This window comes from Castanea sativa, chromosome 12 (genome assembly GCF_040712315.1).
Source record: "Castanea sativa cultivar Marrone di Chiusa Pesio chromosome 12, ASM4071231v1".
NCBI classification, from domain to species: domain Eukaryota; kingdom Viridiplantae; phylum Streptophyta; class Magnoliopsida; order Fagales; family Fagaceae; genus Castanea; species Castanea sativa.
The window spans coordinates 10,228,266-10,256,055 of record NC_134024.1 but is presented as its reverse complement, the minus strand read 5'-3'; the positions used below and the strand labels follow the sequence as shown (position 1 = coordinate 10,256,055).

At 34.8% G+C, this 27,790-nt stretch overlaps 3 protein-coding genes across 5 annotated transcripts; 1 reads left to right on the top strand and 2 right to left on the bottom strand.

The window, feature by feature from the left end:
- Positions 1–4,729: 4,729 nt before the first annotated feature.
- On the bottom strand, positions 4,730–9,575 carry LOC142618491 (F-box protein At5g52880). Of its 2 annotated transcripts, XM_075791434.1 has the most exons (7): positions 9,298–9,575; positions 7,466–7,543; positions 7,164–7,318; positions 6,804–6,891; positions 6,516–6,718; positions 5,735–5,859; positions 4,730–5,029 (listed from the first exon to the last, which is right to left on the bottom strand). In XM_075791434.1, exons 1-7 carry the CDS (start codon positions 9,504–9,506, stop codon positions 4,907–4,909), a joined length of 981 nt encoding a protein of 326 aa, XP_075647549.1. In that variant the 5' UTR covers positions 9,507–9,575; the 3' UTR covers positions 4,730–4,906. The 2 variants fall into 2 exon arrangements, with proteins under 2 accessions (XP_075647549.1, XP_075647551.1); XM_075791436.1 differs by lacking the exon at positions 7,466–7,543 and having other exon boundaries at positions 9,298–9,573.
- Positions 9,576–14,412: 4,837 nt separating this feature from the next.
- On the top strand, positions 14,413–15,927 carry LOC142620153 (uncharacterized). Its single transcript, XM_075793565.1, has 2 exons — positions 14,413–14,425; positions 15,476–15,927. Exons 1-2 carry the CDS (start codon positions 14,413–14,415, stop codon positions 15,925–15,927), a joined length of 465 nt encoding a protein of 154 aa, XP_075649680.1.
- A 1,964-nt stretch (positions 15,928–17,891) lies between these two features.
- On the bottom strand, positions 17,892–26,992 carry LOC142618490 (uncharacterized). 2 transcript variants are annotated; one of them, XM_075791432.1, is made up of 17 exons: positions 26,706–26,992; positions 26,373–26,602; positions 24,963–25,084; positions 24,776–24,864; positions 24,648–24,683; positions 24,250–24,343; positions 24,021–24,063; positions 23,788–23,888; positions 22,832–22,896; positions 22,008–22,504; positions 21,828–21,915; positions 21,587–21,721; positions 20,087–20,655; positions 19,424–19,559; positions 19,278–19,346; positions 19,057–19,188; positions 17,892–18,379 (listed from the first exon to the last, which is right to left on the bottom strand). In XM_075791432.1, the coding sequence occupies exons 2-17, from the start codon at positions 26,588–26,590 to the stop codon at positions 18,266–18,268; spliced, it is 2,508 nt and encodes an 835-aa protein (XP_075647547.1). In that variant the 5' UTR covers positions 26,591–26,602; positions 26,706–26,992; the 3' UTR covers positions 17,892–18,265. The 2 variants fall into 2 exon arrangements, with proteins under 2 accessions (XP_075647547.1, XP_075647548.1); XM_075791433.1 differs by lacking the exons at positions 26,373–26,602; positions 26,706–26,992 and adding an exon at positions 25,256–25,453.
- Positions 26,993–27,790: the final 798 nt, after the last annotated feature.

The window sequence follows — 27,790 nt, the reverse complement described above, 5'->3', positions numbered from 1 at the left end:
AATCAACTAATCATTTAGAACTTTCGAAAATATATCTTCCTTTAGTAAATACAGAGCATGCATGTTAAGCAAAACATGCATGCCAAAAAGAACTGACCATATTTACCTCGCAGTTCATTGCTCATAGATCACAATTCTACTGTTACATCTTACATCGTATGAATGCTTGGATAGTGTCACTAACAAGGTTCTTTGCTGATCTGGTTATCAGGTTATTGCTGGCTTGTGGATTCTTTCAATAGTTGGGAATTGGTGCAACTTCCTGGCCTTGTTCTACATAGGTAAGGAATTATATTCTCTGTCCCTTACTTGTTAAAGTATTTGGTCAAAAAGGAATTTAATTAATTTGTGTCGGCAATTTGAAATTTGTGAAACAGTCTTTGTCTTGCTGCATAAGGTACCTATGCTTTATGAGAAATAGACGATCAGGTCGATTCCTTTGCCGAGAAGGCAATGGTTGAAATCAAGAAGTAGTATGCAGTGTTTGATGCGAAGGTTTTGGGCAAAATCCCCAAAGGGCCATTAAAAGAAAAGAAGATGGATTAAAGATATATATATATATATATATATTTTTTTTTTTTTTTGATACAATTGACTAGGTTAAAGTTGAAATTCAGTGTGTTTTGTCACTCTTATTATCCACTAGAATGTGTTTCCATGATATTGTTCTGCTCCACACAGCCACAGTATAAATGAATATGGTATTCCTAAGATAGTCTGGAGTTTTAGATCTTACTTGTTGGACTTCTGGGGGAGCTGATGATTAAGCTGGAGAATGATATGCAGTGAAGATATATAATGTTGTTAAGTCCAAATTAATAGTATTAAACAAACCTTAAAAAGAAAAGAAAAGAATTATATCAATCGTTTTCATCATGTCATACGCTTAAAAAGAAATCAACTTATTTTACAACTCTCACCATCAAAATTTGATTTTAACCATGTAATTGTACTAAAATATGAAACAAAAAAAGAATCCTATGACTTTTGAATGGAGCTTGTAGTGTGCTTTTGTGTTAGAAATCATTTCTCTCTTCCTTGTATGTGTGTTTGTTTCTCAAAAAGATAAGGTAAAAAAAAAAAGAAAAAAAAGAAAGAAAGAAAACAATTGGAAGAAAACCAAGAAAATATGTAATTCATTTATTTCTCTTTTGAAATACAAAAAAAGAAGAAGGTAAAAATATGATTTGGATCCTAACTTATGTGTTAAAATTCAATTTTGTTCTCAAATTATTGATGCCAATACTATTATAATTTACCTCTTACATTTATTTATTTATCTATTTTAATCATTTGGTAATACAATAGGAGAGAGTAGTTTGTACTCTAGTTTTCTTAATAAAGGAAAATAGGTTGTTTCATTGAGTTAAAAAATTCATCACTTTAAATAAGATGTTATTATTTTTAATATTTATTTATAAATACTATTTAAGATTACATGCCGATCTACAAAAACAATTGATATTTAGGAAAAAAAAAAAAAAATCTAAAATGTGACTATAGGGATAAAGGGCCCAGGTATCGGTATTGGGCCATGTGTCGTGTCTGAGGACATTAAGTAGTCTGAGGACAGGTAATAATGTTGGAGGCCTACAAGACAATGGCCCGTGGAAGAAGCTTGGTTATGAGGAATTAGAGATGTTGTCCGAGGAGAAGTACCTCCTCGACTGGGTAGAGTATGGGTCATACGTTCGACCTTTCGTCAAGAACAAGGCAACAACTGACCATTCTAGCAAGAATAAACATCAGGAGGGGGTAAGACAAAAGAGAGTTAGAAAATATTTAAGGAGAAAACTGTTGCGACCGCATTAAATGTCCTGCAGCTAACCCTTGGTCGCATTAATTTGGAGGTGATACCGGAGCAGTAACCTCTGGCCTTACAGTTGCCCACGAAGTCTTCAAGAAGGTGCTGATGAGACAAGTATCAGAGTCAGCAATCTGATCTACACGTGGAGGGTTGAGATGAAGTAAGGAAGGGAAATATAAGGAAGTAAATTCCCATTGTGAGGGGATCATCAGATAATCTAGAGAAAAATCATTGTACACTCAAGAACTGTAATTATGTTTAAGTCTAAGATAAATATATAAGAACTACCATTCTCGGACTTTACTGAGGAGGATTTTCTTTGCACAAAACTGTTATTCATACTTTCAAGTATCATTTGGCTTACTGTAATTATTGTCCAATTCATTGAAGTTCAGTTTCTAGTCCACTCTCTACAAATTCATTGTTTTGGGCTTTTTGAGCCTTAATCATTTTCACTTTTGGGCTTTAAATTCAAAACGTGCCCTTACAGTGACAATTAAAATGAAAATTAGATTTGGACTAAGTATTTTTTGCTGAAACTTTGATATTCAAATTAAGAAATTCGTAATAGATATTTTGGCCATGATGAGGGCATGAAGAAATCTAATTTAAAGGCAGAACTCCTCCAGGTTTTTGCAACCTTGTGGGTTTCCTTTTAGCTGTTGATTGCTACACAAGAGACATTGATAGCATTGGAGAAATTAATGCGAGAGAAAATCCAATTAGATCCAACATTGGATTTCAATTGTGGCTTAATTTTGTGTCACATTTGCTATTGAATTTCTTAATTTGCTGCATACATTTAAGAACACTAGCGAAAATCGAAGAGTCAAGTGAAAGGTGTTTCACTATCTAAAAAATTAATTAGAATTAAAAAAAAAAAAAAAACTGAGATCCACAAAAAGGAAAAAATAAATAAATCGGAAGGCTATGTCAATTTACTTTTTTAATTATAATTGGTAGAAATTGTATTGATATTTAAAAAAAAAAAAAAAAAAACCTTACGAGTGTGACTCAAGCTTCTTTTTTTTCTTTTAAAAAAAAAAGTTTAGCTTAAAGAGTAAAAGATTTGAATTTGGGTAGTGTCTAGTAACTCAGTCTAGACTGGTACGCGGCTCATGCTCAGTATTAATTATAGAAAATTACATTGCAAGTTTGCAACCTCAATTGAGCTCATTACATTTCCTACCGTGTAATATTTTTCAGTACAGTGTTTTACAAATTTTGTCTTTTTTTTTTTAATGAAAAAGTAGTTAAAGCAGGAAATTATAAATTAGAATTTAGAAAGCAAGCAAGCAAATACGTTTAAATTGCACAAAAGATATTTATAATATTAGAACTCATATATTCATTTTAAATATTAATTTCAATTTTTTAAAAATCCAAATTAATAAGCAGACAATTTCATTATTATATCATCATGAAGTTTTCCTATAAAAAAAAAACATTATGAAGCTTACACAAAACTAAAAACAGACAATTATTACTTAGAAAGCAAGCAAGCAAGCAAATACGTTTAAATTGCAAAAAAGATATATACAATAGTATAACTCATATATTCATTTTAAATGTTGATTTCAAAATTTTTGAAAATCCCAATTAGTGAACAAACAATTTTATAATGCCAATTCCTCTTTAAAATGACCATTTTCAACCATAGAGTTTCATAATATTATATTATTAATTATAATCTATATTTTTAACCAAAAAAAAAAAAAAAAGAACAAGAAAAGTTTACAACGTTTAGCCAAATTTTTTTTTAATTATTATTTTTATTAGAGAGCATGAGATTGTGCCCGGTAGCGTATTCATTGCGATTCTCTTTATTTAGGCTCATACTTTAACAAAATTTCATTGAATTAGACAGTAGAATAAGTGCATATATTAATTATCTATAGTTGTGTATTAATTATTTATATTAAATGAAATATATGATTATTTTTATAAATTCTGTATAAGATATAAAATTTAATTAGAATAATAATAATAATAATAATTATATATATATATATATATATATATATTTATTACATGCTATTGAAAGGAGTTAGGAAATTTAAACAGTTAAGATTAATTTTAGTGAATTCACAAATATTTATGTATATATTTTATGGCTTTTGTGTCAATTGTTGTATATGTGTGTATGGAACTAACATCGTAGGAGTAGTATTTATTCTATGTGATTAGAATAAGGGTGCGTTTAGATACCACTTATTTTACTAAAAACTGAAAATAATAAAAAAATAATTTTCGGTTATTGTTCGCACTCACAAAACATTGTTCATTTGCTTTAATGCACTGTTCATGTCCCATGAACAGTGCAAGAGGCGCAGGTAAAAAAAAAAAAAAAAAAAACACTGAAACGCAGACGCATTGCGTTTCAGCTGTACCCAAACGGGTACTAAATATGTTTATTTTTTTATATTAATTATTTCAAAAATAATGAAAATTTAATATTATTTTTCTAGGATTTATATAGAAACAATTTATTTATTTTTTCTTATGTGAGAAACATTTGGTTTGAAATTTGGTATTTTTGATTAAATTTAATTGTATTTGCAACAATTAAAACAACTCCAACAAAAAGGAAAAAGAAAAAAAAAAGTAACACACAATGACACAATTAAGAATGTAAAAAAATAATTGAAAGATATTTGCATTTTTTAGTAGTCATAAAACATTCTTATATATATTAGCCATTATATCATGTAATTTTTAATTTGTAAACACATATATAGTATGATCAAATTACTACACTATTCTTAATGTCTTTCTGTTTTCTGTATAAAATAATTAACTAAAGATTACAAATTTTTATAAGGAAATTATTGAAATATTTTTTTATACATTGATAATTGGGGGTAGAGGATTTTAACTTGGATGAGCTGCTAACCAGTTAAATTACAAGATTCTTGCCAAAAATTATTAAAATATTGGAGAAAACTAATAATAAGTTGCATTGAGTATCATATATTTTCCCTCGCTAATATCATATTGAGTTTGTTTTTGAGATTTACAAGTTGGTCTCCGTTGATTTTTCAGATACTTCTCCTTTGATTTTACAGATATATACTTCTTAATTGAAAGCTTCTGTTGGAGTCAAAACATGTCTCTTGGATAAGCCCATAAAATAAAACCTGACCCTTCATCTGAATCACTATCACTGTCACTATCTGAAGAACATCTAAAATTTGAAGAATCATTCAATATATACTTAGCGACCTGGAAAATCAAAAAAGAAAAGAGTATACAATGATCAATTTAAAATTTTGGAGAACGTTACATTTAATGCTAGAGGGAAGAAAATAGAGAGAATTAAAATGAAATAATTTATGCAAGAGTCTAAAATGAAATAAACCATGCAAGACTTCATTAGGTTATGGAAGTTAATCATTAAATGACTGGAGAGGAGCAGATAAGTAGTCCATAAAATAGAGGGGGAGGCGATGTTGCTTTGGTTGCAGTTGTAGTTCTTGCAACCCATTTATAATATGCCATTGTTTTCTAATAAATAACCTTTTCAAAGTGGAATGGTTAGAGTATAATGACCTGTCCTGATACTAATGCATTTGAAAAAATTGGAGAAGACTTCTTCTATTATGTGCAAGGGAGATTATAGCAGTAGGGATTCAGTGTGCTCTACCAGGAAGATTTCTTGTAAGGGATGGCATGCCATTATTTGATTGAAATAAGCTAGGGAATGTTTCCTACACTTCAAGTCAATCACTACAATCACACAGATTATTATTGATAACATCAACACTTACATGACTCTCCAAAATGTCTAAAAGAATTGTGTGATATCTAAATCTGGAGAGCTAGTGTCTTTTGATATGCAATATCATGAAGAAATTTGATCACAGATTTTTATGGAATCCACCTGGAAATTGAAAACCTTAAACAAAGATAATTCAATAAAGAAAGTACCTGGTGAGGTGAGTAAGGAGTTATTTGTTGATGTCCATCAGAGCATTTCATATTATTGAGCCAAACTATAGTGCCACAATATACACAGTATCCCCTACTGGATGTTAAGTTCTTTGATGCATTGCCTGTAATCCAAGTATATAGAGGATTAGAATGGAAGAGAGATTATTTGCATTAAAAAGTTGCTGTGTAGGAATAACAAGAGTCTTTTTCTTGAGAGAGGGAGAGAAAAAGAAAATCAGGACATTCTTAATTAGAGTGGGAGGATGAAAAAAATTAAAACTATCAAAATATAAGTTGGACATCTTCCTCGTATCAGCAAAACATGGCATCTTTGATATTTTGGTTCTAAGAAATTTTTTACATTCCTTAACATTTATTACAGTTTTACCTTTTGCATTTACAAACATATACATACATACAAACAAATAAAAGATCCCATATGCACCTACCCAACTCATATAGCTCATATGATTCAAATCCTTGAACATCATTGCATGACCATGAAATACAACACATATAACTCATTATAGCACTAGAAATTCGTATTTAGAACAAATTGGAATAATGTATATCACAAATGTCATAATTGCAACATGAAAATTTGAGAATCCAATCATTTCACTAGGATAAAAAAAGATGCACATGTAAGATTATTCATATTGGTTTTGCTTTCAACATATATCATATTCATATTGGTTTTTCTTTCAACATATATCATAGTAGGATGTATGACAAAACAAATCCAGCCAATCTATTGGCGGACACTGGATCAGTATACCTATGTATGCTCTTATAAAGGCTCCTCTCCAGTCAATACTGGTTCTTGTAGTCATGGCCTCCTGCAAATGTCTGTACTCCTCATCTTCAACAGGTCTACCACTCTGATGCTTCTTAATATTCAAACAATTTTCAGAACTACCAAAAACTGAAGCATATTGCAACTGCCACAGATGGTTATCACTTGCGGCTATGTTCCAAGACCTTCACATGAAGCAACCAAAAGAATTAATTGAGCGTGGAAAATCAAATTTAAGGAAATCTCAAACATAAAAGCAAAAACATTTACCAACAGACTAGTCCGACTGAAACTACAGATTGCACATCAAGGAAACTGAAGATGTGCACGAGAACATCTAGTGGCAGTTGGGCAGAACCTGTGTTTTTGGAGACCAAAAAAAATAAAAAAATAAATGAAGCCTTCCCTATAGCTAAAACAGATTAGCATTGCTAAATCTTCAAATAGAAAAAATTATGGCCTGTTTGGATGGAGGGGGAGCGGAGGGGAGTAGAGTAGTGTTGGTTAAAAATAAGCTAATTTTGTGCTAAATCTACTTTACTCTACTCTACTCTCCCTCCCTTTCCCTCAATCCAAACGGACCATTATGGTTGGCTAAATATGTGAAACTATTTCCAGAATTAAAATTACCTCTTTCTTCCTGGCAGGCTTTTTGGCGCCTCTTATGAGCAACCATTGCATGCTTAAATTCTGTAATAGCAAGATTCCTCTTCTGCTTTGGCAATGCAGCCTCTGCACTCTGATAGAGAAGATGGGCTGCTGAAGCAGCAGTGCATGTCTGCATTCTAGCATTAAAACACCCATCAAATAACAACAGCAATTTTATCCATAAGATCAGCAGCACACAAAAAGATAATCACAGGTGAGATAGAGATCCATGAAGACAGTGAAACCAAAAAGCTGGACAAATGATGTTTACAAAACAGTCTAACCTATCTTCACCTATGAAGCACGGGTGCGGGTGCAGGACTCGGCAATTTTTGAAAAAGGTGGGTGCAGGTGCGGCGGGACTGGGCAATGAAAAAATTATTAAAAATATTTTTATTTATATTTTCTATATATTTTTACTATTAAAATATTCTTAAAAAACATATTACTATGCCTTGATTCACAAAACAAAGAAAGAAGAAAACAAGAAACACAAAACAAAACACAAAACCAAAAAGAAAACACAAAAGAAGCAACAAATATTCAAAATAAAATTGAGGAAGGACAGATTTAGGGTTTTTGGGTCTCATTCAGAGCCAATTTCGGCATGATTCAAGGCCGATTTCGACATGTTTCGGCCGTTTCGGGCCTGTTTCAGGCCTGTTTCGGTCGCCGGCCTATACGACCCGATACGGCCCGATTCTGGCCGAATCGGCGCGAATCAGTGCCGAGTCGGTGCGATTCAAGCCGCGTCGGCCCGAGTCGGCTGAAAAAAAAAAGAAAACATGTGGCAGACGCGGCATCGATGCGCGAGCAGTGGCGTCCCTCGCACGTCGCGCCGCGTTCGGACACGGGTGCGGCACCTCTGGCGCCGTGTCCGTGCATCATAGATCTTCACCCAAAGCAATAGACAATAAACTAGTTCTTGACTAGAATGGAAAACAATATGATAGATGAAATCATTAATTACATTGACCTCCTCTTTACAACCTTTTAAAATGTGCACAGAGTGATTTATTGAATTACAATCACCTAATATCAGGTTTACTAATAAAGCATAAAGAAATGAATCCTTGATTACATATGAGTATCAAGTCTATTTTTAACCTACAGTGGCCAAGTTTAACATTGGAACTATCAGATGACATTATTCAAAAACCTGGCAGATCTTTGTATGATGGCAGAGCATTTTGGAAACTATATTTATATCACACAATTGAACTGCAAGTACTAATAAGAAAATGGTTTTTTTCTTGAAGTTAATATAGAGGTCTCTATAAAATAGTAAACTGCTCATTGTAGACAAAGGTTCATCAAACCTGCAATTGCATATTTCGCACAAACTTTGATCACAGTGCAATATTTATAAAAAAAAAACACCAGAAAAATCCAATGAGTCAAACATTTGTCTGATTTGGCACCTCAAAAAAGCAACATAAAGCTTTTAAATCACCATAGAGAATGTGGGGTAATTAGGTAAATTGCCTAAATCAATACTCACAAAACTAAAACAATATTCCTATCAAATAATCAATAAATAAATCTGTGTCCAACATAAATTGGACAATTCTTCAAAATTGCAAAGTTACGTTCTTTTTCATTGCCAAGCTATTTTTTCATCAAAACTTAACATTAGATTAGACAATTCTGAAACAAACTGTAACATCTCATGAATTAATACTATCAAAAATTCAAAATTGCAAATTTATGTTCTTTTTCATTGCCAAGCTGTTTTTCACCAAAACTTAACGGAGTTCCAGATGCTACAAGCCTTAAAAATGATTTTTTATTTTATTTTTAATGGTCCAATTTGCCTTATAAAAGGGAAAAAGAAAAGCGGCTAAATTTGCAGGATTTTTATCCAAATTTTAATGGAATCTTTATTTCTGCATAATCTAATGTATTCCAAACTTATTATTAGCTGAAATTCAACTAAAAATTTTCTCAAATTTGTATCACATGAACAACCCAAATCTTCTTTCAACAATATCAATCAGAAAAACCAACTGGGTACATACAATTTAATGAGATCAATACAAGAGCCAACAAAATTCATAAGAAAAATGAAGAATTGACGAAATTTGACAAGTGGGTAAATAGAAATAGAAAGACATACTGAGGAAGGAGACGAAAGGCGGTGAGGGTGTCTTGGAAGACAAGGGATTGCAGAACTTTGGGAAGTTGGTTGTAAGCGAGTCTTAGAATGAAGCTCAGCTCCTTGCACGCTATTGGGTATTGGTACATTTTATGCAGAGACTCCTTCATGCCCAGTTCTTCATATCTCCCTACTGCCTTTTTCTCTGCCTTTGCCTTCGCCTTTGACATTTTTTATTTTTCACAAACGGAACAGAGAGTTTGAGCGATTATTATAAGTTTTAAGGATCGAAACTTTAGGGAATTCGAGTGGTATATATGTATATATATCTTATTGCGCATGAGAGAAAGTTTAGATACAAAACTGTAACCTTAATCTATATTTACTAGAAGTGTACCTTACATCTTCTTTTTATATTTTTCATGCTTATAAAATTTAAAAAAAATAAAAATTAATAGCAATGTCATTAATAAATTATTTAAATTGTAAGTTTTTATAATTTAAAATTATGCATAAAATATAAAATATAAACTTATATATTATATAGTAAATAATATCTGATTAACACAAAATTTGACATGTGTTTTAAGAGTATAATAACCATGCAATTTGATGTTAGATTTTCAAAATATATAGTAATATTTATTTTATTAAGTTTTAGAAATACTGAATGATTGTATTGTATTTCTCATTGAAAGAATATACATGAGTATCCTTATATAGGAGGCATATGAGTGCAGTATAAGTAAATATGAGTGTAGTACAAGTAAGAGTGCTATACAAGTAAACTAGTTGAGCCTAAAGCCCACAACATTATATATGTTAACAGCCCCCCTCAAACTCAAGGTGGATGTGAGACCAACTTGAGGTTGTCAACCAAAGTATGAAGGCGTCCCGTAGGATGTGACTTGGTGAAGATATCTACAAGTTGATCTATAGAGGAGACTGATATTAGCTTGAGAGCACCATGGACAAGATGATAACGGATAAAATGACAATCGATCTCGATGTGTTTAGTCCATTCATGGAAGACATCATTGTGAGTGTAGTACAAGTAAGAGTGCTATACAAGTAAACTAGTTGAGCCTAAAGCCCACAACATTATATATGTTAACAGCCCCCCTCAAACTCAAGGTGGATGTGAGACCAACTTGAGGTTGTCAACCAAAGTATGAAGGCGTCCCGTAGGATGTGACTTGGTGAAGATATCTACAAGTTGATCTATAGAGGAGACTGATATTAGCTTGAGAGCACCATGGACAAGATGATAACGGATAAAATGACAATCGATCTCGATGTGTTTAGTCCATTCATGGAAGATATCATTGTGAGCAATATGAATGACACTCTTGTTGTCACAATAAAGAGGAGTAGCAAAGAATGTAGACACACCTAAGTCTTTGAGAAACCATCTTAGCCAAAGAAGCTCAGATTTGGTATCAGCAAGGGCACAATATTCTGCTTCAGTACTGGAACGGGTCACATGAGTTTGTTTCTTGCTATGCCAAGAAATCAGAGAAGAACCAAGAAGAAAGCAATAACCAGTGGTGGACCTGCGATCAGTGGGATCTCCTGCCCAATCAGCATCAGAAAATGCATGGAGAACAAGAGGAGACTGAGCAGAGTAGAAAAGACCATGGAAGAGAGTGCCCTTTAGGTACCGAAGAATGCGCAGAACAGCAGCATAGTGAGTCGATCGTGGAGCAGACAGATATTGGCTCACCTGGTGAACATCATAGGAAATGTCTGGACGAGTAATAGTGAGATAAACTAGGCTGCCAACTAAGCGTTTGTAAAGAGAGAGATTAGACAATGGTTTCCCCCCTGAGGGAGTCAGATGCGCATTAAGCTCAACTGGAGTATCAACAGTCTTGCTATCAGTGAGTCCAGCTCTAGACAAGAGTTCAGAGGCATACTTGGCTTGAGTAATGTAAAGTCCATCTGTAGAATGAGTGATTTCAGGATTCAAGAAGTAGCTGAGATGTCCAAGATCTTTCATCTCAAACTGCTGACTGAGAAAATCCTTAAGTTCTTGAATGCCACTGAGTTCATTACCAGTTATGATCATATCATCCACATACAGGAGAAGTCAAATAGTGCCTTTGTCAGTGCGACGAAGAAATAAGGCAGAATCATAATGATTGGCCATGTAACCCAAGCGAGAGATGGTAGAGCTGAATTTGGCAAACCAAGCTCATGGAGTTTGTTTAAGGCCATAAAGTGCACGTCGAAGGTGAAAAACCTTGTTTGATTCAACAGAGAGACTAGGAGAAGGTTGCATATAAACTTCTTCACTTAAATTCCCATTAAGGAATACATTTTTGACATCCATCTGGAAAAGATCTCATTTACTGGCAGCAGCAACAGCTAAAAGGGCACGAACAGATGAGATACGAGCAACCGGAGCAAATGTCTCTTCATAATCAATCTCATACTCCTGTGTAAAACCTTTTGTAACAAGACGAGTTTTGTAGCGCTCAATGGACCCATCAGAGCGAGTCTTAATCTTGTAAATCCACTTACAACCAACCACATATTTCCTAGGGGGGAGAGTGACCAAGTCCCAAGTATGGTTTTTAGATAATGCATCAAGTTCCTCTTTCATTGCAATCTGCCATAAAAGGGTCAGTGGAAGCCTCACGATAGGTGTGAGGCTCGTGCAGTGTAGCAAGGGCAGTGTAACAATGATAGTCAAGTAAATATGTAGGAATGGACCTTACCCAAGTTGAGTGACGAGGTGGAATGTCTTGTGCATGATCTTCAGGCGGAGTAGGAGCAGGGGATCCAAGATTAGGGTTGGGTAGCTCGTCTTCAATCTGTTCATCTTCCACATGTTCATTAAAGGGGGAACTAGGAAAAGGATCAAGGATATCTGGTGATTGGACAGAGAAGTCAATCGGAGAATCAGGAGTAGCTACAGGAGGATCAGGATCAGCTATAGGAGGGTCAGGAGCAGCTACAGAAGGAATATGTGTCTCATTTGGAAATAGATCTAAGACAGAAGAGGAAGATAGAGAAGCACGGAAGTGAGAGAGCTCGACAAAGAGGCGATGTTCCCAAAAGACAACATTGCGGGAGATACGAAGATGATGAGAAATAGGATCATAACACCGATACCCCTTTTGAGTTTCGCCATAGCCAAGAAAACAACAAAGTCTTGAACTAGGCTCAAGTTTGTTATGCTCATGTGGCTGAAGAAGAACGAAACAAGTAGAGCTGAATGAGCGAAGGTGGTGATAGTCTGGAGGTGACCCAAAAAGGCGCTCATATGGAGTTTGATTTTGGATGACAGGACTAGGAATAAGATTAATAGCATGAACAACATGAAGAGCAGCTTCGCCCCAAAAAGGAGCAGGAACTTTGGCAGAGAGAAGAAGAGCACGAACAGTGTCAAGAATATGACGAAGTTTTCGTTCGGCTCTACCATTTTTCTAAGAGGTACCTGGACAAGTAAGTTGATGAATAGTGCCATAGGAATGCAAAACAGCTTGGAAAGCATATTGAGTGTACTCAAGAGCATTATCAGATTGAAAAATTTTGATATGTTTGGAAAATTGAGTTTCAATCATTTTTGCAAAATTAGAATATACTTGCAATTATTCAGAACGATGTTTCATATTAAAAATCCAACTATAGCGAGAGGAATCATCAACAAAGACAACAAAATATCGAGATCCACCAATACTTGAGACAGAGGAAGGTCCCCAAACATCAGAATGAATAAGGTCAAAGATATCAGTGGATATTGATTCACTAGTATTGAAAGACAAAGCTGGTTATTTTCCTAACTGACATGAAACACAATCAAAATTTTCTGTAAACACTGAACCTAACAAACCTCTAGAAGCCAATTGTTGTACACGAGAAGAAGATGTGTGACCAAGACGAGCATGCCAAAGTGCAAGGGAAGGAATAGAAGAAACTGTAGCAGCTGCGGCAATAGAAACATGAGCAATAAGTGGAAGACGAAGGTTGTCCACGGGAAACATACGCCCAACTCTAGGACCGGTCCCTAGCTCCTGTCCAGTCCTTGGATCCTGCACAATACACCCAGAATAATCAAATATAATTCGATAACCCAACTCAACTAATTGTCCCACAAAAAACAAATTGTAAGAAATGTCAGGAACATTAAAGACCCCAGAAACTGAGAGATTGGAGGTTGAAACAGAACCTATATTATGACCAGACATTATGGAACCATTTGCTGTGTGAATAGTAAGAGGGTGTGGTGCAGGTTTAAGTTCAGAAAATAAGGACGAGTGAGGTGTTATGTGATTGCAACAAGCAGAATCCATAAGCCAAGAGGAAGGAGACATATCGGATAAAGCTGAGAGAGAAGAGGAATAAGATACATTACCAACCATACGAATGATATTGGAGATGATGTTTTTAAGGTCATATGTGGATATGGTGAAAGTGCGACCTGAAGACTTAGACTGTGTAGAGACGGGAGTCATTGGTTGGACACTCTCAATGTTAGCAATAGTGGCAGCAGAAATTGAAACAACTGATTTATTGCGCTGATAGCAAGTCTCAATATTATGACCAAAACGTTTGCAAAAATTGTAAAAACGTTTGCTAGATTGTCGGTGACGATTGTTGCAAAAGGAAGAAGACCTGTCCTTATTCTTCATTTAGAAGCAAAATATGCAAAAATGAAATCTATGCGAAAAACTGGGTAAGGAGCACCTGGACTGCAAAAAAGTCAACCCTGGAGAAAAGTCAACGGTCAAAGTTAATCCTTCAAGTCAAAGTCAACGTGGGTCAACGTCAGTCAACGTGGGTCAACGATGACGTGGCAGGTGATGTCAGCAGCGCGAATGGATGATGATGTCAGCGATGACGTGGCAGTGATGACGTCACCTAGGGCTGACGTTAGTAGTTGTAGACTGGCGCATGGCAGCGCGTGAAGAAGGATGTCGGCGCGTGGCAACGCGTGGGTGCGTGATCTTCAGTGCAGGATCTTTGAGCGGCGCGTTAGGGCGCGTGCGAGCTCCGATGGCTTCACGGCTTCCACTAAGGTGTAGATCGGTGCAAGACGATCTCAGTGGTACCTGAAGAAAACTGATCGGAGCAAGAGTCGCGGCGGTGCGGAAAGAGGCAATGGTCTTTGTAGTGTGAAACTCCTCAACGATGGCTGCTACAGGTCTGGAACCCAAGGATGATGTCTGGAAGACGTTGGAAGTTCAACGGCGAAAGGCTGCGGCAGCTGTTGTGACTGCAAAAGCGATGTTGAGGATGAAATAACACCAATAAAAGACAAGACTACTAAGAAAAAGGTCAGAGCAGTGGCTCTGATACGATGTTAAAAATACCGAATGATTGTATTATATTTCTCACTGAAAGAATATACATGAGTGCCTTTATATAGGAAACATATGAATGCAGTACAAGTAAATATGAGAGTTGTACAAGTAAGAGTGCTATACAAGTAAACTAGTTGGGCCTAAAACCCACAACATTATACATGTTAACATTAAGTAAAGTTGTAATCTTAAATAACAATCAGTTTTGTAGTTAAATTTTGTACGTCTGTAAAATAAATAGGGAATAACAAAATTCGACACGACTTGAGGTATCTTCACAGTGAACAACACCTACAAGGTTGCTTTGGCTACCTCTCCATCTACTTCCACGGTGGGGGAATCAGACACCACAGCGAAAGAAACCTTTTGACGCACACTTTGGAGCCTTGGCATACCGAACAAGATAAAGACATTTGCTTGGAGGGCATGCCGTAACATCCTCCCAACTAAAGTGAACTTATGTCAAAGGGGTGTGTTGGAAAGTGCAACTTGTGAAGCTTGTGGTATGGCTGAAGAAACAAGTGGTCACCTATTCTGGGAGTGCACTAAGGCCCGTGAGGTTTGGACAGCAACAGGGATACCACTTGACACTCATGGAGTTTACTATAGGGACTTTATTGATTTTATTTGGTACCTAATGTTTGTGCAGCATGCAGGACGTGATTTACTGGAGCTTATCTTGAGCGTGACTCGGTGCATGTGGTTTAACCGCAACAAAACAAGGCTCGGGTCCACCAGACAAACCAGCCAACAAGTCATTCATAAGGCATAGTCACTACTTGAAGAATTTCGGCTAGCTCATCTTCCACGGCCTCACCTCAAAGAACCTGCTGATGCTCGATGGGTCCCTCCCTTACACCCCTGGTACAAAGTTAACTTTGATGCTGCAGTATTTCCGACCCTCAAAGCTATTGGGATTGGCGTCATAATCCGTGATCACGAGGGGTCTGTGATAGCAGCTCTTAGTAAGCACCTGGCATTGCCGCTAGGTCCCTTAGAAGCTGAGGCGAAAGCCATGGACGAGGCGGTCTTATTCGCATGGGATGTTGGCATTAGGGAAGCTATTTTTGAGACGGATTCAAGCGTGGTTTCAGACGCTATTGCTGGCTCCACTACTCCACCGGTCTCCATAGTGGATATCACTGCTGGCACTCTTCTTTGGCTGCGAGACTTCAGATGTACTCAAATCCAACACGTGAGGCAGCAAGCAAACAAACCGGCACATACCTTAGCTCATCATGCTAAAGGCATTACATATTTTATGATGTGGACAGAGGAATGTCCCCCTTTTATTGACACTTTTGTTCTTCAGGATGCTATGTTTTTCTCCTCTTCTTTTTAATATAGTTTGGTATTTCCCATAAAAAAAAAAAAAAAATTCGACACAACTTGCAAATACAACACAACACGAATTTAGCAGATTATTGTCATATTCGAGATGACATGACTAACCCATTTAATAAACGTGTTATGTTGGGTCCAACTCATAGATATAAATGAATACTCCATTACCATATAGATGACAACAAGACGGAACATGGCATGGTCAAGGGTTCTTTGCCTTAGCTCCACAATGCCCCACCCGTGTTAACTAGTTCTGTACTGTCCCACGTTTATTACAATAATAATAAAAAAAATCTACATAATATTTAAAATTTATTTATTATTGTTGAATGAGAAGTCGCATCATTGACAATTATATCACACTCTTAGCCTAATATTGATAGGTTATTAATAAAATTACATTTTTCTTATTAGTAAAGTCTTGTATTTTTATTTTCTAATAAAAGTGATAGATTTATTACATTTGCTTGATCTTTAGACTATTCAAGACATCTAGAAGATGAGCCATTTGTAAAGAGTACTATAAACAAATTCCAACCACATATTAAATTATTTACTAAATATATTGCCTTATATAATAATTAAATGTAAAATGCATTATGTTTCCTTAAAAGAAAAATATCAAATTAAAAAAATACTTTGTTAGAAAATACTTACACAATTTTAAGAATAATTTGGGGCTAACCTCTCATATACTATTTTCTGTCGGTGGGGAAAAGTGGCATAGGGAAGGGTGTGTGGGAGTGGAGCAGAGCAAAATTATCATCCTATAGTGACCAATGTTGCTTTTCAGAATGAAACTGGGTTGTCTAGTCTAGGCTTACCAATTCATTGAGGTTGTCTTTGATTGTCTAGCCTAGGCTTACCATTCCAATTAGGTTGTCTTTGATGAGGTATAAAAACAAAAAGTTCAAAAGTTTCTTTGGACCAATTGTAGCCTCTCACACTGGGGTCCAATGACAAAGAAGATCATATTACCACAATGAGACTGATATTCTTGCGGATTGTCCTTGAGAAATTATTCTGTGGGTTGTCCTACATAATTCACACTTCGATGAATGTTTGTGACTTCTTGCGCTACACATCTTTTTTTTTTTTTTTTTTTTAATTTTATTGGGAATGTGGAAAAGTTGGCTATTTTGCTTCATATATTTCTTCACTTTATTTACTCTCTTTATTAGATAGTTGTAAGAACAAAATTTAGCTACAAAATTAGTTATAACTTAGGTTACAAATTTACTTAATAAAATAAATATTACTACATATTTTGAAAATTGTATATTCATTATGTTCTTAATACATATGTCAAATTTTGTGTTAATTGGATATTATTTACTATATGATCTATATATTTATATTTTATGCATAACTTTAAACTAAAAAAAACTTGCAATTTAAACAATTTATTGATGACATAACTATTTTAATTTTTTAGAAATTTTGCAAGTATGAAGGATAAAAGATGAAGATGTAAACTAATGGTAGATTTGCCAAAATTCACCTCTAATAAAAAGATATTGAATAAAATTGTAACTTAGGGCCACAACTAATTTTGTATCTAAACTTTGTCTTACTTCTAATTTAGGCATTACAAAACAATGTTCAAGTGATGCTACTCTCTAGCACAGGCAAAATGCATAGTTTTTCAGGTGAGTTTCTTTTTCATCTCTTTTTTTTGTTTTTTTTTTCTTGCCTCTACTAACAAAGGATTCTATGAAACCTCTCATGATTTAATGATTGTGGACCCTATCTCAGTTTTTTCATACATATCTCAGCTTGTTGATGTTTTATTTATGTCAGTGCAAACTTGCAAATTAAAGGTCCAATGTAGGGTTTCAACTTTCATGCATTTTACAAGATATTGACACATAATTTTTTAAGAAAACTCTACAAGAGCAATAATGTACAATCAAACTTTACACAAAACCAATGTACAAATGCTACCGTATGACAGCATGAGAATGTTCCATAGGGTACAGCATTCCGAAAATCTATATGAATTTCAAATAACACACATGCACAGAATATAATTAATATCCCCAAAGACTGGTGCCAATTACAATTGGTTTATAGAATGGCCTGACAGATACTGATAATCCTCTCTTAACCATGATGTATACAAATGCCACATAGATCATCTGAAAGATTTCATGTGCACCATTACATAAACATTTCCAGGATTTTTAGGATATCTTTCTTTGAAGAATTTGGCTCTTGAATTTCCCATTCAATGCGGCATTGAATTTCATGTGAAGGGCTTTCCAGCACCTCCAACTACTACATCCCTTAAGAGCGAATGGTGTTGGTGAGGGTATGGGGTGCCTGTTTTCTACAATCTATAGGAAGTAAGTGAGTTGTTGCTTCTTCCTTGAACCTCCTTCTCCATACAAATCATTCCACTGCTTCAGCTCAGCCATAATTGATCCCTCAGCAGCAAAACTTGCAGCAACCTGCATTGCATCTTACACATGTAAATATAGGAAGAGTGATAGAATCTGTAGGAAAAACAGAGATTTTTAAAAGTTTGATCCACTTGTCATGCATCAAACAATTATCAACATGGTCCCACGTTAGATAATTGACTTAATTTACAATTTCTTAACCACTAAGAGGAGGGAGAAAGGACCATTCAACTGGTATCTCATCTTCAATAGACCAGGTAGCACTATAAGATCAACAATATGATTATGATTCTTGATCCAGTCTACATTCTGACATCTTGCACCATAGGGTTGAAGTTTAGAGAGAGGTTCATTCCTGAGAAGGTTTAAGATATCTAGTACGCAGAAATGGCAGAGTTTGGTGACAAGTAAGAGAAGTAAGGTCTATAAGCAGATTTGTGGAAAAGCCAAAGGTGATCTTTGCATACTTAATCTGTACAATGCCACTCTCCAGTGCACTGGAACTTGACTGCCTGAGGCTTTTACCATTGAACCAGACAATGGCCTAATCTTAAGATTTTTATATGGAAATAGTTAATAAACTATTATATATTGGCTTCTGAAAGACAATTCTGGGGACCACTAGGAGAAATATTGATGGGAGTAAGCTACAAACTTCTGAAGGTTGTATCAGATTCAAAATATCAAGAACAACTAAAGCAGTAGGAAATTCAAGTTAAGTTTACCTGATTCTTTGCTTGCCTCATATCTTCCATGCTCAAAGGCCTCAAAGTAATTTCTTGGTCATCTTTATCTTCTTCTTTTGTCTCTGAAGTACCTTCTGAGCTATTGCTTTCTTCATCTTTCTGCCTTGTTCTCTGTAGTTAAAAATTACTGTATTCAATAAGCAATGTGGTAAAGATTAAAAATCATGTTAAGAAAGAGCAAATACTTGAGATGTATTTACCTTATCCTTCAATCTTTCCTGTTGTATTAGCTCCCTAACAGGTCGATAAGCAGCTGTTATGCACAAATTCTGTTTCCAGCAGTAAATGTCATGATCTGATCACAGACAATTAAGGTTATAAAATTTTCACATTGTAAGAAACAAACCTTTAGATCACTTCCACTATATCCTTCAGTCAAGGTTGCAAGCTCCTTAAAGTCTAGATTTTCCACTTTTTCTTTTGCCAGAAGAGTTTTCAATATCTTTTCCCTGCTCTCAACGGATGGAAGACCAACCATAATTCTGCTCAACATAGGAATTAGAAAACATGAAAATCATATACAATTATATATATCAGCAGTTAATCCTTCAAATTCTTCTACAATAAGTATGGCTTAAAGATACTTTGGAAAGTCTTGGTAGTTGATAATTAATTTTTAGCACACCAAAAGTGGATATCAGGATCAAGTGATAGTGCCATAAACATTGTAATAAAGCCATTGAAGCAATCTGTAGTGGAAAAACTTATAAATGATAAAGAGGATTTTCTTGATAGTGATGATCACTTCTATTGAAAGATGCACTAGGTAATGGAGAAGGTAGATTGAAGATTGTCAGATAAGGGGTAATGTATTTTCCTGAGGCATCACATGACAGCTGTAGAATTTGGATATTGGGAAAAACCAAAAGGATATGAGTAACAAAACTCATTCGGGGTCTCATGCTTTTGGTATTATGGCTATTCATTGATAAAGATAACACATGCCTGTATATGATGATGGGGGCACTGATCAAACATGCCAAATGGTAAGACAAATATGCAGTTATACCTTCGTTCAAACCGCCTAATAATTGCTTCATCAAGGTCAAATGGCCTGTTGGTAGCAGCAAGAACAAGAATCCGTTCACCAGCTTTGGTCAAAAGCCCATCCCAGTGTGTCATGAACTCATTTTTAATCTTACGCATGGCCTCGTGCTCCCCAACTCTAGTCCGCTGCCCAAGCATGCTATCAACTTCATCTACAAAAATAATTGTTGGGGAGACCTTTGCTGCAAGTGTGAACAGAGCACGAACGTTCTTTTCATCCTCCCCAAACCATTTTGAAGTGATGGTAGACATTGAGACATTGATGAAACTTGCTCCAGCTTCATTAGCAATAGCTTTTGCCAACATTGTTTTTCCAGTACCAGGAGGTCCAAAAAGCAATATACCTCTGCAAGGCTTGAGAAGCCCTCCTTTGAATAGGTCTGGTCTTCGAAGAGGGAGCATGACCAACTCCTGAAGTGATTCCTTAGTCTCATCCATGGCACCAATATCTGCAAATGTCACTCCAATCTCACTGGCAGGGATAACCTCTGGCCTTATGCGCTTCTCGAACTCATTGTCAGGAGGAACTTCCTGTAGGATCACCATGACTCATGAGACTTCAATAGTGAAACAAAAATTGAAGACCAAAGAAATTTGGTAGCACAAAAAAGAAGGCCAATATGATTAATTTGTAACTCAGGGATTAACATGGCAGTGAGCTCATGGACTATGGTGTTGATTTCACTATTTTAAGTTGAAAAAGCATTTGTAGGGTATCACAGTAAAGTGGAATGCATACACACACAAAATGCTACATACTTCAGGTCTAAAACAAAAATATTAACCAACATTAATTCGAAACTGGCACCATTTTACCAACTTTTATAATTTTTTCTACAGCCAATTATTATTATTATTATTTTTTGTTTTGGGAAACGTACTTCTATGCACAAAAAAGGGTATGATAATAGAATTAAATAACAAACAATTATTAATATATTAGACAAAGCAGGATCTGAGATTCAGATACCAAACATAGAGATTAAAAAGTAATGTTTATAGTTCCAGTTTTTCATTTTTATTTTTGGTTAATTAATATATATGTATGAGAGAGTGTGACTTTTGATAGAATAGAATGAAGGAAAATAATACATGTGGTCGACCCTAACTAATTTGTTGAGGATCCATAACTGACACCAAAAATTTGGGATCAAGGCTTGTTGTTGTAATATATGCATGAGAGAATTCATTTTCTTTTGAAATGATGTACCTTTTTCAGAGTTGAAAAATTCCATGCACAACATGTATGAGGTGTGAAATAAATTTGATCTGAAATAGGATTAATGTAAATTACTCATATTCATGACAAATCATGGACTGAGATTTGTCAGATAATGCACACAGGTTATGCTATCCTCTCAAGAATTCATATCTAGCTCTTTTATTTGTTGAATGGATTCATATCAAACTCAAAGCAGATTAATTTCTATTTTCAGTTAAGTGTTAATGAACTTGAACGTACAGGCTTTGGTGGTGATGCATTCTCGCCATCCTTCTTCATTGCATTGACCGATTTCTCTGTCTCACTTTTGTTTTCAGGTGAAGTGGATTCAGACTTCGGTTCGTTCTTTGCATTAACAGCATCATCTTCAGTTTCCTATAAATTAAGAAAAGAAATAAGTGGATGAAACACATTGAAACTGCAATAGTTCCATTGTGCTTAGATTGTGAAAAGTGGAATAACATTGAGATGGAAAATGAACCTTTGAAGAGTCAACATTAGTCTCCAGTTTGAGAGTATCTTTTCCACCACTTTTACCTTCCTGGAATAAACTCAATCCATGGGACAAGCTGTTTCCAAGCCCAGATTAGTAATTAGATGGAACTTGAGTTATTCTCAACATCTAACTAAGAAATCAGGTGTTACTTAAAAATGCATCTACCTGTTAGATGATATTACAAGCTTTCCATTTCGATATTCTGGTTCCTTGCTATTCATCAAATGAAAAGATATTGCTGATACAACGATTTCTTCTATGTAGTTACTGAGAACCATTGTGTCAGCATGGCAGATTGATCCCAAATCATCACATTCAAGATCATTTGCTGCTAACACCTCAGCAATGTGGTTTTTGTTATCTTGAAACTGGATCACCTTCATGTCCTCTTCGAGTTGAGCTTTCCAGCTGACTAGATGAGTTTCATCTTCAGGTGGCCTGATCTCAATATTATATGGGAATAAAAGAGTGAGCCTCTCATCCACTTCTCTGCAATCATCTTGGGGGTCCAACATCCGGGACCCAAGTATCAGCACTGAACCCGAGAGTTTGTTTAATAATTTGTTGAAGAAATTGTTTAATCTTTGTGATTGGAGGAGAAGCTTTTCAACATCCCTGAGATATAAAATAATTGAACCAGTTTCTGATATTGAAACCAAGACCTGTAAGAAAAATGACATTCATGCCTGTTAGTTTAGCCATTGGAAAGGCCACATAACCAGCTAATATATATGCAAATATCTTTTAGGTTTGGAAGAAAAGCTTATACAAAGAACAACACTAAATCAGGCAGGTACTTATGATATGATGGAATCGAGGCACCGCTTGTATAAGAACATTAAATTTACAATAAAAAAAAGAAGAGAAATGACCATAAACCTGCAGTTGGACTATACCCCCAATATCTCTAAATCAAGTGTAGTACATCAACCATGAAGATTGAAAGAATTTAAATTTTAAGATAGTAAGCTTATCCATGATGACAATACCTTGTAAAGTGACTGTAGAAGTAGTTTCTCATCAAAACACCAGCTGCTTGTGCGCTTCATTGAAGCTAAAAAACAAAGGAATCCCAAAGAAATAATAAGTATAATATCTAAGCAGATTCCTACATTTGGAATGTAACTGATTGAAAACAATTATTCATGACAGCCAGAATTTGTCTGCATGTGGTAAAATAAAAATGTATTGGGGGAGCATAAATGATACTAAGGAAATAGATTTCAAAGTCTGATGAATTTGCACTAGTCTCAAAGTTGAGTGAACTGTAATACTAAAGGGAGTTACAAATTCTTGCTAGGATATTCAGCATTCATCGAAGTAGTGACATAACTTAATCATCAAGGATCAAGTCAAGAAGCTGTCAGCAAAAGCAAATGGGTCTACAGTTAAGATACAGGAATTAGGAAAAGCCATCCTCTGTGCTTCAAAAGCTTATGCCTACGGAAATAAAAATAAAATGAGTGAAATAAGTCCATTATCTTATCTATTCATCTTCCTAAGTTCATTACATTGGTTTATGTTTAAGGTGAGAATCTCCACTAGATCTGCTAAACAGTAAATTCAGCCCAATTTTTGTGTCCTTCAACAATGCAGTGTGTGTAGAGGGCACAAAATACTTCCTTCCCACCCTATTTTTTTCCTATTAGAAAGGAAAATTTTGTTCCATTCTGGAATGAACTTCAGACACTTTGACAATCAGGTGGCTTCCAATAATGCTGCTTTATAGATCTTATAATAATTAGACAAATAATGTATGATGAAGAACATGCAAGCCATCCAGTTGCAACCCACTTGCTTTATGAACTCAAAAGTTTTAAGCATCTAATTATAAACATATTTGAAAAGATCAGAATCCAATAAATCATTAAATGCCTAGGTATTCAGCTAGTATTTTTTTCCCCTGTTAGGAACAAATGAAGAAATTAATAGGTAGATGTATAACCTGAATTTGTGGAAGCACATTGAGAAGTGATGCTACTTATATCAGACAAAGCAGAGGAATTCCTCCGAAGTTTTGAAGGACTACTAGAATCTTCACTAGCCCTGCAGATAGAAAGGTACTAGTTTAGAAGAGAAACATGCATGTTACCTATTTTGGACTGTGAACAAATAATTAAAACTGACCCACTGAACTCAACAAAGTCTTATATCCCATCAATTTGGTTTGGTAAGTACCTTGATTTAATATCCATAGCACTGTTCTGCTGACGCAATGTGCCTATAGGAAAATTCTTAATCAGAGCTAGGTAACATAATAACAAAATCGATTGAAAAATAGTTCAATAAATGTATGAGACCAACCATTATAAAATTAAAACTTCCAATAGAAGGACCTTCACTCCACCCTATAAACAAAAAAATTATCCATTATAAAGTACATAATCAGCTTTACTTCTTTTCATACCTCTAGTTGCCTCACTTGAAGGAAAGATTGACAGTGAACCAAACATACTGGACATTCGCTCCATTGTCTTTTCTGAAATGGACCTCTTGAAAGACTACAAAAAGAGCCAATAAACCAGGAAAAACTCCACTTAGAGCAAATTGGTTGAATTTTCCCTTTAAAATAGTATAATAGTAAATTGTGGCAAGGAATATACCAAGTTCAGTGCAGAAATGAGTAACATTGAATTTACACAACAAAAGAAACCCACTACATTGGAATTCACGGTTAACCTTCATCTACTTAGGTCTAACAATACTGTGCCTAAATATGCATTCAAGAAATGAAAGACATGATTTTGTATCCTGAAAACACTAAAACAATGCTCAATTCCTCAGAATACAGCAGAGAAAGCTTACAGATTCTTTTTTAGCAAAACCATATTTGCTCTGCATCTGTGGAAAGGTAAACATGAAAGATATAAGTATCACTATATCACAAGCTTCACAACTTGAATTTAAGAAAGAGTAAAGCTGTAAAATGTTACCTTCAGAGAAAAGTCATTGACATCAAGTAACAGCAACTTTGCCTCAAAGAAATGTGCCAAAGCCTTGGCAAGCATTTGCTGGTAAAGTTCTTCAAAAATGAAAAAATGCAATACAGATTAGGTTAAAGCGAACTTCAAAACATAAAATTCTCAGTGTAAGATTGAATAACATTTCCAATTTACATACCAGCAGGTCCAGAGAGCAAAATAGCCCTACTTGCAGGTGAAAGATTCCGGGTATGCTTGGAAAAGTCAGTATGCTTTAAATGAACATATGCAGCACTTGTCAATAACACCCGGGTTCTCTCACTGTCATTAGAAGAGGAAAAAGTTGCATCACATACAATGCATTCAAGAATCAAATATTAGCATTATATAAACTATAAAATGTACAAGCTAAACACAGAATAGGTCCAGAATAGGAGTGTTAGCTACTACTAAATATTCACAACATGACTGCATGTTCTATCATCCCCTCACATAGTCTGACATTAGCATCTTGCTCCAGCTTGGACTTGCACAGAGTCAACATGATTACATAATTCTCTTCAGGGATGTTTAAAAGCAAGAAAGATTAACAGTAAGAAGTTCTCCTTTCTTTTCTCTTTGCTTCACACCCTTTCCCCCGGTTCCCATGGCAAGAATTACATGCCCCCTTTTGCACAAAAGTTTAACAAAGTTCCACATGACTAGGATAACCATGTTATAAAGGGAACCAAGAATTACATGCCCCCTTTTGTACTAATTATGCTTTACTATCAATTATAGAATAACCATGTTATAAAGGGAACCAAAAGGGTGCAAAATTATCCAGAAGGTCCAGAACATGACAAAAACATTCTTCACATGCTCTAAGGACAATTTCTAAAAAAATAGATCTGAATTCAAGATGCAATTATACCAATTAGCATATGGAATACAGGGTAGTACCTGCTACATACTTCATCAATAGGACAAAACTCGAAAGACACTTAGAATCTAAACAGGAAAAAGCAAAAGAAAATTTTCTTTAACCTGCCAATCTTACTAGAGCATCACATAAGAACATAAGGCACAATTCACGGTGCAAGATTCCGTTTGTCAACAAGAAGTTCTTATGCTAGAATTCTAGAATATACAAACTGTTAACTTTAATCTGCTAAACTATGATGTTCCTTTGACCCATTTAGATACTCAAAGTATAAAACTTAAGTGCCTCTATTGCAAAATGAAATAAAATCAGTTGAACAGAAAGAAAATTATAAAAATGAACAGAGGAACCTCAGGATTGGCAAGAAGGAAAACATCATTAAAAGTCAATTACCAATATATTATTGCAAAATCTATGGAGATTAGAAAACCAAATTAATCAAAACCTCTATAACAAGTCAACTTCTTATTTAAAAATCAAACAGAAAGACTAGCAGATTAAGAGCAGACAATCATCAAACTAACAAGTCAACTCGTAACATAGAAAAAATTCTATGCACTAGCTCAATTGGCATATGCATAGTAATACAGAAAAGAAAGAAAACTAAAGAAAATAACTTTGTAAATCTAATCAAGTAATTATATATGAAACCATGTCAAATATATATATGGTGAATTGTTGAATTACCTTAGGTAATAAGGAAACTCATCGAATGTAATTTTGCTATCCTTCCCATCCACCACCTGCCTCATAAGTTCTTGCTCAATCTGCTCTGCTGTAATCTCATGCGGTGACCAATTCCCTCCTACCCATTTACTGACTGTCTGTCCAGAACTCAATCCAAGCCCCATCCCAAGTCCTACCCCCACACTCAAAGCTGACAACAAAATGTGCTTCTGCTCCATTTTTCTTCAATCCTAGCAACACTTTTCTTTCTAAGTTTTAAATTAATCTTAAAAAGGTTTCTTCAGCCAAAAAAAGAAAAAGAAAAAAAAAACAAAACAAAAACTTCCTTTAAACCTTCAAAAGCTTTAAGATTCAAGAATGTTGAAGACAATAATGGAGCCCCTCAAAAGATTCAACAACTTTCAAAAGAAAGAATCAAATGGGTACGTAGGAATGTGGTGATGATGGTAGCTAGCTTAAGATTCAGAAACTTTGAATAGAATCAAGAAAATGGGGTTGGTGGAAGATTTTAAGGACACAAAAGAGAAAAATGTAAAAATATTGAGTAAGCAATAGTATGTGCTCTCTCTCTGAAGACAACAACGTTGGTCTCTAAGGTTCTTGACAGGTAAACTGGTACTGGCCATGTGGTCTGCCCCTCCTCAACTATTTATAGCATGCCATAGCCATACTAAACTAATGGACGTTAAAAACTTAAAGCCTCTCCAGAAAAAAAGAAAAGAAAAAAAAAGGTAACTATGTTTAATTTTTTACTTTTGGTAATTAAACTTCTTGACCTTCTTTTTCATTGCTTTTGCTTTTTCTGTCTTGCTTTTTTTTTTTTTCTTGTAAAAATTTTCATTTGTCATGTGTGTGTGTATATTAAAAAATGAGTTATTTATTAATAATGAGACTTTAATTTGACAGCGAAAACCAGTGAAGTTGGAAAGCCGCCTTTTTTCTGTTCTTCTCCACGAGTGTTAGTTGTCACTGTGTCGTATTCCATTTGTCTTTGCTTTTTGAGAAAAATATCAAAAGCACCCCTGGAATTTTACAATATTATAAATTTTTTTTTCTTTTTTTGGTGCAATTTTTATTTGGATAGTCACAGGAGATAATGGGGTGGCAAATTTTTTCTTAAATATTTGGAAATACATTATATATCAGTTTCATGCTCTAACTCTTTTTTTTTTAATATTTTATTTTAATGAAAGCTCTGAGACTAATTATTTGTTTGTTTTTAACTGTTGAATTTGGAACTATATTGTTTCTTTTGTTATAATAAGTCATAAATGCACTGGTTAGTCCATCTTTCAGGTTTCAATTATTTCAATCAATGCATTGAAAACAAATTATGATTAAAATTATTAATTATAAGTCGAAATAATATTGAAGTACTCTATTGAATTTATGAATGTACATTAAACTATTTTTTTTAA